This window comes from Channa argus, chromosome 20 (genome assembly GCF_033026475.1).
Source record: "Channa argus isolate prfri chromosome 20, Channa argus male v1.0, whole genome shotgun sequence".
NCBI lineage: Eukaryota > Metazoa > Chordata > Actinopteri > Anabantiformes > Channidae > Channa > Channa argus.
Genome location: NC_090216.1, coordinates 11,607,668 through 11,622,322, shown reverse-complemented (window position 1 = coordinate 11,622,322; position 14,655 = coordinate 11,607,668). Strand labels below are relative to the sequence as shown.

At 37.0% G+C, this 14,655-nt stretch overlaps 1 protein-coding gene across 2 annotated transcripts; it reads left to right on the top strand.

Annotated features, from left to right (window-relative positions):
* Positions 1-9,953: 9,953 nt before the first annotated feature.
* On the top strand, positions 9,954-14,636 carry LOC137105225 (stonustoxin subunit beta-like). Of its 2 annotated transcripts, XM_067487092.1 has the most exons (5): positions 9,954-10,131; positions 12,822-12,854; positions 12,958-13,020; positions 13,233-13,375; positions 13,692-14,636. In XM_067487092.1, exons 1-5 carry the CDS (start codon positions 10,083-10,085, stop codon positions 14,118-14,120), a joined length of 717 nt encoding a protein of 238 aa, XP_067343193.1. In that variant the 5' UTR covers positions 9,954-10,082; the 3' UTR covers positions 14,121-14,636. The 2 variants fall into 2 exon arrangements, with proteins under 2 accessions (XP_067343193.1, XP_067343194.1); XM_067487093.1 differs by lacking the exon at positions 12,822-12,854.
* Positions 14,637-14,655: the final 19 nt, after the last annotated feature.

Sequence of the window (14,655 nt, the reverse complement as noted above, 5' to 3'; positions counted from 1 at the left end):
TTCAACAGGAGCAGCACTCAGAGTGAGAGTGTGCTAAGGTGAGGGGACAAGAGGGTGAGTTGGTGCTGAAAGGGGTCTTACACATTTATGATGCGGTTAATGGGCTGTCTAAACCTGTTGAGCTCTAATATTCAATAGAGAAATACAGTACAATACACTGAGATGACCGACGATGAGCCATTTGTTGGCGCATTATCTAATGCCCAGTGGCGTGAAATCAATCATTAAATGTCATCATTAGTCATTAAGTGCAAGATCAAAAAGTTTTTGGAGTTTTATTAGCAATTAGATATACAACACAAGGTACCTGTACCATAAAAGAGAATTCCAAAAAATGTGGACCCAACTAAATATAGTTGACCTTGTTTTAACATACTTTAACTGTTAATTTTCTAACCCTGTGATAATCCACCCTGTAAAAAAAATTACATGCCTCCACATAATGTGTTATATTTGAAGTCAAGTCAGTTTTATTTATATAGCAGCACATGGTTGCAATAAAATAAAATCCAGTGCAATCGCATAATGTTTGCCTCAGTGGGCTTAACATTCAGATTCACAACAATATCCAATTGGAAAAGGAAAAAAAAAACTCCCACGAAAAAAATTCTGTGTCTTAGAGTAAGCAGCTAATATAATTCACTCCACGATCACTCATCACCTCTTATATTTATTAATTAATAAATTATATAATGCTTGTTTAATTTGTATCAAAAACACTCTTGATAGTTTGCTCCATAAAATGAAACTTTTTGGGGGGTTCTGTGTCAGACTGTTTCCTAGCAGGAAGCAATAACTTTCTGGAGTCAGCTGGTTGCCAGGATTGTTATTTTTGGACACAACCAGGGTGGCTGCTTTCAGTTTTTAGTTACAGTAACTCTGCTGACTGTAGCGTCGTTTTATTCTTTTGCAAGAAAGCATGAATATTTGCACTATTTCTTTAAATAAGAAAAGTAACACAATAGGGTAATTTTGCTGTGTGGACAAATGGAAATTGTATTTCACAGTTTGTCACTGGAAATAATATTCAGTATAATGTTGTGCAGTTTAATCTCTAACAGTGCATTATATTCATCTTGACTATGGGTGTAGTACTGGAAAGAGTTGAGTAAACGTTACTCAGTACATGTTACTCAGTACACGTTACTCAGTACTGCAGGCTACTTAAAGACAGCACTTCAGTAAATGTAATAAGTTACTACACATTCCACCCCCGCAACCTCATTTTCTAAAAGAAGCTCTAATGCTTTTAAGGTCCTATTTGTAGCACAAAGATTAGTGGAGGCCAGACTTGCTGTAAATGGTCAGATTGCCACAGTCACTAACAGTGTACTTTTATTATGTTGCCCTATGAAGATGTAGGGAGAAATTATATATAAGGCATGTCTTCATGTCCCCTTCATATATCAAAAATGTGCATGGGTCAACAGTCAGAGTCACGACAAGGGATATAAGTCCCCCTCTGCTGAGAGAGTGTGAAAATGTGAAAGGCGGCCGCCATGTCGGTCTACTGGGACCACCGAATGGGAGTATCTATAGCCGGAGTGGTTGAAATGTGTCTATGAAAAACAGCAGTCAGAGAAAGAGAGAGCAGGACTGGAGCAATGGGCTATAAACAAGGACTGGACTCTCAAGCACCAGACACTCCAACAGATATTATTTAAGCTTTGATTTACATTTTATTCAAAAATTTAGGGATGGGGGATGATGATTCTCCTTAGTAAAACTTTTGTGATAGAAGTCTTTAACTTTTAAGATGGAAGAGAAGACGATGATTGTACTTGGCAAAAGAGCAGAAAACTTTCTTTCTACATAAAAAGCCAACTTTGAACTTCAGATTGCCTGTCAGGTTTTTCACATTAGTATTGAAAGTCAATCTGCTGTGTCCAGCTAGATTTCCAAGTATTTGTATCGCACATTTTCAACTTGAGACACAATGGGACAGAGGCTGTATACTTGTAAAGGTTCATGGTGATATTGTACTGTACATTCGGTTTTGTCTGCATTTAAAACAAGATTGTGCTTGATAAGAGATATCTGATATGTAACAAAACTCGACTTCAGCAACGATCAAATTAATAATATACAGACTCTAACAGATAAAACTTTGTCATCAACATTATAATGAGAATTTCAATTTGAGATAAGTGCTTTTGAAGGGTCAACAAAAAGTGCAGCAAGTGTTGGTTATTATCCAGGACTTAATTTAGTTATATAGTTTAAAACACACACACACACACACACACAGAGCACACACACGCACACACACACACACACAGACACACACACACACACACACACACACACACACACACACACACACACACACACAGCAAAACATCACGTGGGCTCCTCTCAGACGTGAGACTAGCATTATCGCATCCCTGCTGTCGTAGGGCGAGAGTCAGGGTGCACTCTTGACAAGTTGCCAGTCTATCTCAAGGACAACCTAAAGAGACATACAGAGACATGACAACAATTCATATGCACATTTACACCTACGGGCAATTTTAAATTTACCAATTAACCTAACATGCGTGTCTCTGCACTGTGGGAGAAAACCCACGCAAGCTTGAGGAGAACATGCAAACTCCACACAGAAAGACCACGGCCAGGGTGCGAAACCTTAATCTCAGTAAACTAAGAGCATTTTCTAAAACTCTGTCTTGTTACTATCCATGCACAACATTTTAAAGCAATCTGGGTTTGTACATTAGTAACTGAGCACTTGTTGCTATAAACCACATAAATGCTAATTAAAGAACCACTGCTGCCATGAAAAAAAACTAACTCTATTAGCATCTTGGGTAGCTCATGTGATTGCAGTGAGAAGTCCAGAACCTGTGAAAAGAGACAGAGTTTAATAAAGTGTCAAATTTGAACTTGAACTGAATATAAATGAAAAAACTCTTTACTTAAAAAGGACTCTAGCTGACTTTTTTCGAAAGAAATTGCAAAGTATCCGTTCAGGCCTGTAGCATTAAACACCACCCAGGAGAAGTAGGCAGGTGGTATGATTTGCACCGAGAGGCCATAGATGTATAATATACATGCTCCTCATTAGTGCTGTTTTCTTAATAGTATATCTGTGAATCTCTCTGTCACTGGTGCTTCAATATTAATTTGATTATTTTCCACTATTCTATTTTATTTAATTTTATTTTGTACTGTACTGTCCGTAACTTGAGCTGTATATATTGGTATACAGTATATCTCATTTCCTGCAACGTTATTATTCATGTTTATGAACACCACAGCAAATATTTGGACAGACATTCCATCACATTTGCAGATGATTCTAGCTTCCCACACTGCTTTCAAGCAGGAGACTTTACTATGTGGTTGGCCACGGTGCAATAAATTGTAGAGGTTTTCAGCCTGCTCCCAAACAACTCTTCATCTGATAAGGGAACTGAATTGGAGGGCAGATATAAATATGTATGCAACTTTTACTGATAGATTTGATTTCATAGACATTCAGAGACATAATTTGCAGTGATGTACAAAAGTTTTTGTTTTTCCTTCAGAAAATGAAATATTTTAGCCAGCTAAAATTATGAACTTGTTTTTACTGGATTTTATTGTCTTGGCTGTGAATATTGTGGTTACTGAGCGGAGCTTGTGAGTAACCCCATGGTTACTGCTCTGAGCTACACATTAATCTGGGAGAGTCATGTGCTGAAAGATGAAAATCTTTTTTGACTTACAGAGGAACTGATACTCTGTCTGTTCTTTCACAGCGAATAAACTTCAGACCAGAGGGACCAAGTCTTATTTATTCCCTCTGCAATTACATGGTTTAATTTAAACATGAAATCCTGCAGCAGAGTTTGCCCATATGCTGCAACAGCTTGATATTTTACACTAAAGACTGACCAATTATTGCACTGTCTAATGGGCAATATACTGCAGGTATATCACGTTGAATTTTACATTGCATTGTTTACATATTAAATTGTTTATATAATCAACTTTTCATGTTATTTTTTTCAAAGTGTGGTTTCACTCGTTACATACAGGTCATACTTCCCTAATGGCCAAAACTTTCAGCTGAAATTACAGGTCTCTAATGATGTCATATTTAAATTATAGGTATTCATATGTAATGAAAACCCTGTCATGAAAATGTGGGATTTCACTACACTTACAATTGTTACATTTTTAATTGGAATTTCTACTTTGTTACAGAAAAAAAAACTGTAAGCAGTTTTGTTTTCACAAACAACTTTTATTATCTTATATTATCTCATAACAGTGAAGAAATGTTTCCACGTTTTAAAATTTAGTATATAGGGATTAATGTCAAGGTTTAAAAACTACAGTTTGATGTGTTCTACACTATGGTATCCTGAGTTTGTATGACACAATGGCTCCATCTTATGGACATATCAAGAATTTTCATTTAATTTATTGCGAAAAGCTCCCCTGAGACTGATATACTATATCAGCCGTTAAAAAACTCATTTTGTAGAACCACATAATTTAAAAGCTCCATCGGGGAACGTGGAAAACATTGAGGGATTTTGATAAAAAATGACACACACACAGGCAAACAGACAAGGCACAAAGGTGGGTAAAACAACATTTTATACTACTTTTTAATGTTATATTGAACAACATATTACTATATGAAAAAATAGACATTCCATATCTTATAAAGTTTGGTGGTCTATGATGCATTATTTTATACTACAGCAGACTATTGCAGAAGGGTTTCGAAGTCCACAAAATACTGTTTTGTTGCTCTGCTGTGTTCAAACTAACAACGCTTTTTCCTATAAATGTGTTGATCCAATTGTGTAAGCATCCATTGTTGTCCATTTTAACCACAGCAACAATAACACAAAGTATTTAATGGCAAACAAGTCACAGTTAATAATAAAATTGAGAAACATTTAACCATTAAGTGTAACTTGCCCTTTTTGATGCCAAAATCCATCCTCTTTGTTTTGCCGATGATAACCATCCATTTCATATTTGCAGCTGTTGCAGCTGATGATCATGTTGTTTGTTTATTACCTCTTCCTCTCTGCCATCCACTGCTGCCACCTCTCACAGAATAGGGAACTCCAGCTGTGGTAGCCCATAATAATCTAGTATCATAAAAGGGTGTCAATTATTATTATTATCAGCCTCATATGGTCATTTTGAGACCACAATTTTGACAAATTTCTCTACTGAATTAAAAATTTCTTTCCCAGAGTTGTGTTACTTTTTTCAGTGGAGTAGTTGTCGCATGCAGTGTTTACTTTGCTTTAGTTAGACTCTTGGCCAAACACATTTAAACTGGAGAAAACATGACTCAAATAAAGAAATAATAAGATTTTGTTTTGTGATAGAGAGAGTAACCAAATGTTGATATGTTGACAAAAAGGAGTCCTGCTTTTGCAGGGATGGGAAGGAGGCCTAAGCTTTTTTATATTTAAGAGAACCTGTAGGGGGAGACGAAGACAGATTTTTCCTGACCACAAGGACGAGGGTAGGTTTCCTAACAGATTACTGAGTATCATGGAGAAAGGGCTCTTAACTTGCAGTTGTACTTGTGTCAACAAACAAACGAACACAAACCCACGAAGAAGCATTGTACAAAATCCATTTATCAGAGTTTTTTAAAGACTGACACCACATCAGTCTCAGAGGAGTAGTGTAAAGTTTTCCTCAGAAGAAGCAGGCACGCACACACACATGCATGCACACACAGACAAACACCCACAAACAAATATCATTACATTGGATGTAATAATCGTCTATTAATCATGAAATTATTTTTGTGCCTTGTGGGCAGCTCTAGCTCAGTTGGTAAGGCAGTCGTCCATGAACCACAGGGTCAGTGGTTTCACACTTAGTTTTCCTGGCTGCAAATCAAATTGTCCCTGGGTAAGACACAGAACCCCCAAGTTGTCCCTAGTGTCTGCTACTTACTTATAAGTCACTTTGGATAAAGGCATCTGCTAAGTTGTAATTGTAATTATTTTAACCACACATTAAAGATATGCTGTTTGCAAATGTTTGCAAATCCCTTCTCTTCCATTTAAAAAAACTCAGGTTAAGTTTATCCTGCATATTTGTATTTTCTCTCCTCCACCTCCCTCATTGTCCTATTGCGTGTGCTCATATGTCATCTTGTTTATTGCCTCCTTTGCTTTCATGTCACCACCCAGTCCTCTGGGGCCCCCTGCTCACAGTTAACAGTGAAGAATGCAAGCTGTGGAGCAGCTGTAGGTATGATCACCTTTGGATGCTTCACATGACCTTGATTAATGTTTCTACTGTATGTTTGCTTGTAGCCCTGCAAATTATACATCTCAGTTGTCATCTCCTGAATACATAAACTCACCCATTTGATAATAAGGTTTGCCCAGTTTCAAGCAAAATTTTCTTAAATTATGAGCTTCTGATAGTCTGAGAACATGAAAGATATGTTTATAGTCTACATGTATGTAGGGTTCCCCAGTCTTGACTTACGTGTTCACACTGTAGCTACTATTACCTTTCCCTCATATACAGTACAGTTACTTATCTGAATTGCAGCATTAATTTATGTTTTTATGTTTTGCATTATGTTTGTATTTTTTTGCTTTCTGCTTCATTTTATTAATGCTTGATGTAGCAATTTGTGACATTTCTAAAAAACATTCACATATTTGTTTATTGTTACAATAATTTTTCCTCATTTATAATTTAATGATAATTTCTATGATAATTATTTATTTCTTTGTTATACCATTGTTCTTGTTTATTAGTGTATTATTTATTATTATTTTGTTATTATTATTATTATTAGTAGTAGTAGTAGTAGTTCTCTTTCTTTAAATATATTTCTTCTTTGTGTGTGCATGTAAGTTAGATTTAATTTAATTTAGCAGCAGTATTATTGTGTATAGTAATTTAAAACATTGTTTTTAAACATTTAAAACATTTTTTAAATTGAAATGGTAATATAAATGTATTGCAAATAGGAAATTGCATTTGAAAGTAGTTTTTATATTAAATATTAATTACCGCATTCCAGTTCATGTCTCTAGCTAAGTCTATACTTTATTATATATCAGTACTCTTTTTACAGTTATTGGTGTTGGTATGATGTAATAACAAAATAAACTATTTAATTCATGGTCAGTGTGCAGTGTGCGGTGTGTGCTGTTTGAGACTGTGTGTATTCAGCGTCTGATTTACAGTTGGGACTGAACCTCCAAGGTGCAGCCTGCGGGTAAAGGAGAGCTCAAAGAGGCGCTTAGGTGGCGGTTCCATATGATCACTAAGCTTAGAAAATCAAATCGCCATTGCAATCTTGATTACAAGATGTTTACTTCGGTTGTGGCGTAAAGCCGCATGAGAAACATCCCTGATCTGTCACACTTTAACTCTCTGGAGTCTGGCTTCATTTTGTGAGAGCTCAGTAAAAACATTTAAAGAGGCAAAGGAGTCAATCTGACCCTCAGTTAAAGTTATAACATAAACACATTGCATACAAAACAATAGCCTTTATGGACCTTTTCTATGTGAATCTGTTTCAGCTGATCTTATTCTGACTAATGATTGTGTATAAATTCTGATTTAATTGATTTACTGTCACTAACACACAATGGATTTTGTCCAAAACATTGTCCCCTTAAAGGAGCTCGTTATTTGCTCCAGCAGTCTGACCTCCTTCATGTTACACCTCATTTCCTTCATTCACTTCATTAACTACATACAGACTAATGACACCACTTGGATGGTGAAGATACACCCCAACTGTGGTGAACTATGAAATATCCCAAATTTCTTTATTAATGCCATTACACCACTACTGGCACTGGGATCCACTCGACCCAAGATGCTCATTGTCTATTAAAATTTAGGGTCTGTCATTACCCCTCCCCACTGCCGCTTCATGAGTGACTCTGAACAGCACCCACCTTTAATGTGTTTCTTCAGAAAGCTCGAAAGCCCAGGATGCACAAAGAACCTCAAGAAGAACAGAACAGGAAATAATTAGGCTTAAGTTACTCTAGATTGGCAACATAGGTTTAAATCTATCAATGGGGCATGTTCCTATATGTCTCTGATCTGTTCGAGATGGAACAAGTGACATTTTTAGTTTGATACCATGGATTCCTCATCTGTGATCCACAGTGGCTCGCGAAAATGTAACACATCAACATATATGCTTTATGTTTAAGAAGCTCAGCTGTACATGTTCAGGGATGTCGGTTTCATACTCAGATATTTTCAGAATTAAAGAAGGTATTTATCCAACGATAATATGCAGAACTATGTGAAAACTATGTAAGGCTTTGTGTTAGTTTGTTATCAGTTTATGAGTTAACCAAAAAAGTATCTGGACTAGAAAGAGAGTTTTCTTACTAGGTCTGCTGGTTGAGGACATATTCCTTGTACTGGGAACACTGCTTGGCATCATCCACTACTTGCCTTGTTGAGGTTTCCTGAATGTTGGCGTCTGTCTGCAGCAGTAATAGCACTTTCTTTCTTTTGAAAGACATTTCATCCACATGTGTATTGTGCACTTCAAAAGTTTACTTCAAGGTAAATTATATCTATACTTTAGCAAATGTCCTCTTTTATGTCCTTTAATGCCTTGATTTGATTTTGCATGTTGCTGTATCCATGAAACATATAGCTCTATACTGTTTTGTGGGCATCCCTTGAATTAGATGTACAGTTTAAGCATTCAGCAGTCCTGTTTTCAGCTAAGTGCCTCACACTAAAATAATAGAAAAACATTTAACTAACATTTAAATTGTTGTAATTTTATGCCTATTACACCCAACATTGGTATTTGTTTGTTCTCTCCCGTGACGAGCACTCTCTGAAAGGCTGAAGAGTGATATGATGACCTTAACCCACCAGAGCAGTCACTGAACATAAAATCTGAAATCAGAACATGGTCACAGCTCAGTCATTTGACAGATATCACTTGTCTGTCAGCAGTGTTTTAAAAGCCTCTGATTTACCATGGCCTAAAACCGCTACACTTGTAAACTGGTTATCCACACTCCTCTCTCTTTTATTTGAAATAAAGTCCTTCAGGCAGTCTGGGGAAACTCTGTACCATTTAATGTGTTGGTTGCACTGCAGTCAGTGCCCCAGTCAGTCATCTGCTTGAGCAGGCAGGAACCCAAGAAGGACGAGGCAGCCTTGACTAGAGGCTTGGCAGGGTGCCGAAAACAGTAAACACCTCAGACACAGAGTCAGTGGTGGAAAGCACATCACAAGAAAGAATTTGGGACGAGTGACATGCTATTTCTTTTAACCCAGGCCATACATATTAGACATTTGTGATAGTAAATGGTTGACATGGTAACCCAGGTCAAGAGCGCAGAGCATGGATCCTCCAGAGGTCGTGCCTACACATCTATGTACGTAAAACAGCAAAGTGTTTTATTTCTATTAATATTAAAATATTAATACTTAAATATTTTGAAAGGGATTAAAAGATTCAGGCTGTTCAAAACATTTTTAATTATGTTTTTAAATGCAGCAAGAGAAATATTAATGTAAATTATATAGAAATATCTATATATGTAGACATTTTACATTCATACGTTGTGAAAAGGTTATATAATAATAATATTTTTTTTGCTTATACATTTGCACCTGTTGGACCTCACACTGCTTGATGTCTATGACAAGAAACTCTCCCATGCCAACTTAAATCTTTGCAGCTGCATACTCAGAATTTTTTGTGTATATGTATGTCCACATAGGCCCATCATCCAATCCGCCATCAATACATCAGTGTTGTCACTGTGCAATGTGAAGAAATGTAGAAAGAGGAGGTGGGGTTTGTTTGAAAATAGGGGGTGTCCTACAGACATCTGAGCAGCCATCTAACCTTTTTAAGGTAAAATATACATATGCAGCTCCGATTACCAGCCTGCTGCTTTCTCCTTTCCTATTGGCAAGTTTTATCTCATGCTTATGTCCATGCCACTGGCTCGTTCCTTTATCTCTGTCCTGTGTTAAAGGTATATAAGAGTGGCTTTATGAGCCTGCTCATCATACTCAGAGAGACCTGTGACATCAGACTGAGACTGCAACACCTTTAACAGTTAATTCAAAATCAAGCTGGTATCAAGATGCCTGCTGAAACAAGAATCATTTCTGACACTCGGAAGTCAGATAAAGGTAAACTTTATTTTCTGCTTTCACACCATTTAGAAACTCATTTTATTTTATTTAGTTTTTCCTGAATCTCAAATAATTGAACAACTTTAGTTACACATTTTGAAACTTTCAAGGTGTGAGTGTCTGTCAAATTGAACATTTAAATAATATCGCAGCATAGTAATCTAGAAGTGTGTTTTAACATGCTTACACACTGCAGAGCAAAATGCCAATCTTGAAAATGGGCAGCATTCGGCTCAAAATTATGAGCAGAAATAGGATTATGACCAAGATTTTCACAGACAAATGTATTTGTCCTGGTGAGTTGGAACGCACAGCTGAATAACTTACAGACTGGAGAAAAGGCCAATAAGGAGGTTAGAGAGCTATTATGTAAACTATTACATATGCACCTGTATAACATAACTTGCAGAATCTACAGTCTTACAACATACTTTTACTTTTATAGATTTTCAGAATATTGGTTGTTTTTTATGGGACTCTAGCAGTTAGTTTATAATATTATATTGTTTATCAGGTGATAATCTTTTTTATTCCAATTGAGCATCTGCAAAGTGACTAAAGCTATAAAATAAATGCAGTACTATACTAATAATAATGCAGTGAAAATTAGAATGTTTTCCTTTGAATTGTCATAGACTAGTAAAGTAAAATAACCCTAAATTTCGACTACACAAACCTTTACTTGAGTGCCAGAAGCTCACATTTATTCTGAAATGCAGTACTTGAGTAAATGTATTAGTTTAGTTACCACGTCTGCTCTCCATAAACATGTTGTTATATTATAATTAAAACAGATGCAGTGAGGACTTAATTTAATCTGATTGAGCCACCACTAACAGCTCTGGACAGATTAAATTGGATCTGAGGCTGCATTTAGGCGTTGATTTTTTATCAACGCCTTAATTACAAAGCAGCAGGTAATTGCTGCATCGACCGTGTAGGAGTCTCAAAGTGCATTTGCTGTTTAGACTCTCATGGGTGCCGCAGCACAAAATTAAAAGAGGTACCTGAAGTGAAATGTAAATTGCAGGGTAGAGTGATTAATAAATGTCAATGAATTCTGCTGAGTCGTAAAGCAGTGTCATGATTGTTGTATTACATGTAGTCACTTTGCGGTAAGCTAGTCTCATGTCCACTTGACTTAATAGAGGTAAACAAAGAGGACAGTCATGTGTAATATGCACTTTGCTGAGATGCAGTACTTTCTCAAATCAGAGGATGCAGTTTTATCAACATGTATTCTGCTGCAGGATTTTAATGAATTAGTGAAAATGCTGCAGCACTAAGTGGACATCTGATATTGTAAGAATAACGCAGACTAAAATCTCTAAGGGGCTGCAGATGTTGCACCAGAAACAGACCTTTGTCTAAGACTACCAAAATCTGATTTGAATGAATCCACCACCTGTTTGTGGCTCCTACCCAGGCACTTTGTATTCAACACTTGGCACAAAAACACCACACAAACAGAAAAAGAAAATGAAACAAATCGGGGAAATCTGTTTGCGCTGGTCACTACATGAAGATAGGGTCCTAAATATTTTGAATGGTGCCAATTTGCAAGCAAACACCTGCTATTCTCCTGCTGATACCCATATGGTGTAATTGGGCCAGACAAGGCACTGCTTTTTAACACCATTTAACGGGTGGATTAACATTCAGTCAACAGAGGTATAAATATCAGCTCATTTAGATGTGACACATATGGTACATGGTGTAAAAACAACTGTCAAGTTAGAAAAATGTGGATAATGATCACAAGTGAATTTACATGTAGTCTTTGAACTCTGTGTCAGATTTACAGTATCAGAGACAACAAAGTGGGATATTTTATTGTAAAGTCCATGCATTTCACTATTTGTTCTGTTTACCAAAGTAAACTTCATAACTGTTCTGAGCTTATTCCGATGTTTGAAAGAAATGTATTTTGGAGGTGACATTGCTTGTTGTTATAAATAAAACACATTTATCATGTGAGACCGTGTTGACATCCTAATGCGTTGGGATTAGGTGTCTCCTCTTCCTGAGCTCTGTCCTCAATGAAAAACCGAAGACGGCATGCTTGCACATGATACCACAGCATTTGTTACAAAATGGGCATTAGGACTAAGCCTGTTATGTAACTTTAATTTATCAATTATTGTTCAAGGAAAGCTATGACACAATACTGCAGCCTGTGATCAAACTTAATTTAAATGCTGGCGGACTTAATTATTGTAAACTTGTATTTTTATAAGCTCATAAGTCACTCCCCTATGTTGCTGATTTTAAGGACAGCCAACAAGTTTCATGTCTTCACATACACTTTGTGGCAGCACAACAAATAGCCTTAGTAAACAACAGTTAGCTCTCCAACTTGTCTGACTTGCACTTGCACATCATGTTCCTCGTCTGCTGAACTGCTTTGAGCCTTATGCTGCACTCTAGTGTGACTGAGCCTACAGTATGTGAGGTGTCTTGGTAATTCCAGCCGCCTGGCATGAATCAACCACTGGCTCCAGAAAGCATGCAGTTGCTGTGTGATGATCTGACAGAGCCAGATGGTTTTCTAAGTATACACCATTTTGCAGAGGCTCACTTCATCAACTGCTGAGATGCACCTGACACATACCTTAGAGCCTTAGGTATTTATAACAGCGCAGTTTGTGGACTTCATTACTTTAACACAGTTTTGTTTTAACTTGCAGCAAAAAAAGTAAAAAATGAAAGCGCACCACCAGGTAGGAACAGTTGTCTTACCACACGGTTGATGAGCTTGTGATTTAAAAATAAATTCTAATTCATTATTGCTTTTCTGACTCGATGTTTAACTTCTCTCCTCAGAGCAAATACCGGCCTATGAGCCAAACATCCCCGAACCTAAATGCAGAGCTGATCTCATCAAGCGTAAGAACATCTCCTTGGTCATCTCCTTGGTCATTCTTTTAAACCTATGGCAATTAGGTCGAAATATATATGTATATATATATATATATATATATATATATATATATATATATATATATATATATATATATATATATATATATATACACATAGGGGTCCAAGTATGTTTTTTCTTACTATTACAAAAGGATTGCTGCCTTATTTTATTCCAGACTGGGTCAACCTTTCCTTGGATGACAAGACAGCCAATAAGATGCTTTGGATCACAGAGGGCGGTGTAAAAGTGTCTCGTATGACTGACGACATCACTTGTCCTGTCTTGGATAGACCAGAGAGATTTGAGTATGCTCCACAGGTACAGGATGAAGACATATTGACATTATTTTGATCTGAAATTACATTATTTAAAGAGTTTTTCTTTTCGTTTACGCTATTTTAGATATATGACACCAAAGTGCCATAAAATTGTCATCGCCGTGCTCTAACTGGAGGTGTTTAATGTCATTGTAAAACACAGACAACAGTATTATGGAGGGCAGTTTATTTAAAAGTTGTGCCAACTGGTTTGGCATTGCAAGCAGGAGAAAGCGAGACTACTTTAACTCATCTCTGTGGCAGCTACAGTAAACCACAGGTTATGCTATCCCCTAACTACTCTATCGTTCCACAAGGTTCTTTGCAAAGAAGGGATCCTGGGCTTCCGGGGCTACTGGGAGGTGGAGTTTTCAGGATGGGTTGTGGTTGGGGTCGCCTACGCACAAGCAGGAAGGAGGATCAGTGATGGACCATGTGGCCTGGGAGAGAACGAGGAGTCTTGGGGTATTGGCTGGAGTGGCTCCAGCTATCATGCCTGGCACAATGGCCAGAGTACAGAAATTGTGGAGATTCCTGAGTGCTCTGTTATCGGTGTATACCTTGATCAGCCTGCAGGTATTCTTAATTTCTATGCTGTGCATGAGGTGAAGGGGGAAGAGGAGGATGCAGAGGGAAAGCAGGTTCAAATTTTGCAGCAGATTAGGAGCTCATTTAATGGGAACATGCTGCCAGGTTTCTGGGTGGGGACACAGTCTCATTGTTTAATCCTAAATAAGGAGGAATAAATCATTTTTATTGACAATCCGGGATCATGAATTGATCTCTGGACACGAGACGAGTGACTCTATTATCATCCTGCTATAATAAAGCTGCCTACAGTATGTGGCAGCTATAGGAGCAAAATGACTGGACAACACCAACACGGTCATGTTAGGAGTGTCTTCCATGTCACTGGAATATTTATTAAACAAGCACAATTTTGGATAAATCATATGCACATTAGATGTGTTCACTGCAAACAGTGTCTCTGAGGCAGATGTACAATAAATGATTTAATACATTTTAGTTTAGGGAACAAAGAGCAGTTAAGTAGGATTTCAGCTGGTATTCACCTTTGAATCTCCACTGTTTTGGACTTTCCTAAAACTACAGGACCACTCAAGGTTTATACTGATATGTTTATATTTTTATTCCCCCATTATTATTGTTTTCTAAGAATGTGTAATGTTACTTAGTTCTGTATTTATGTTTGCAGTATGTTAAATATATAAAGGTTTAAATAAATAATAAAGTACTGAGTAAGTGGCACTTTGTGTTGTT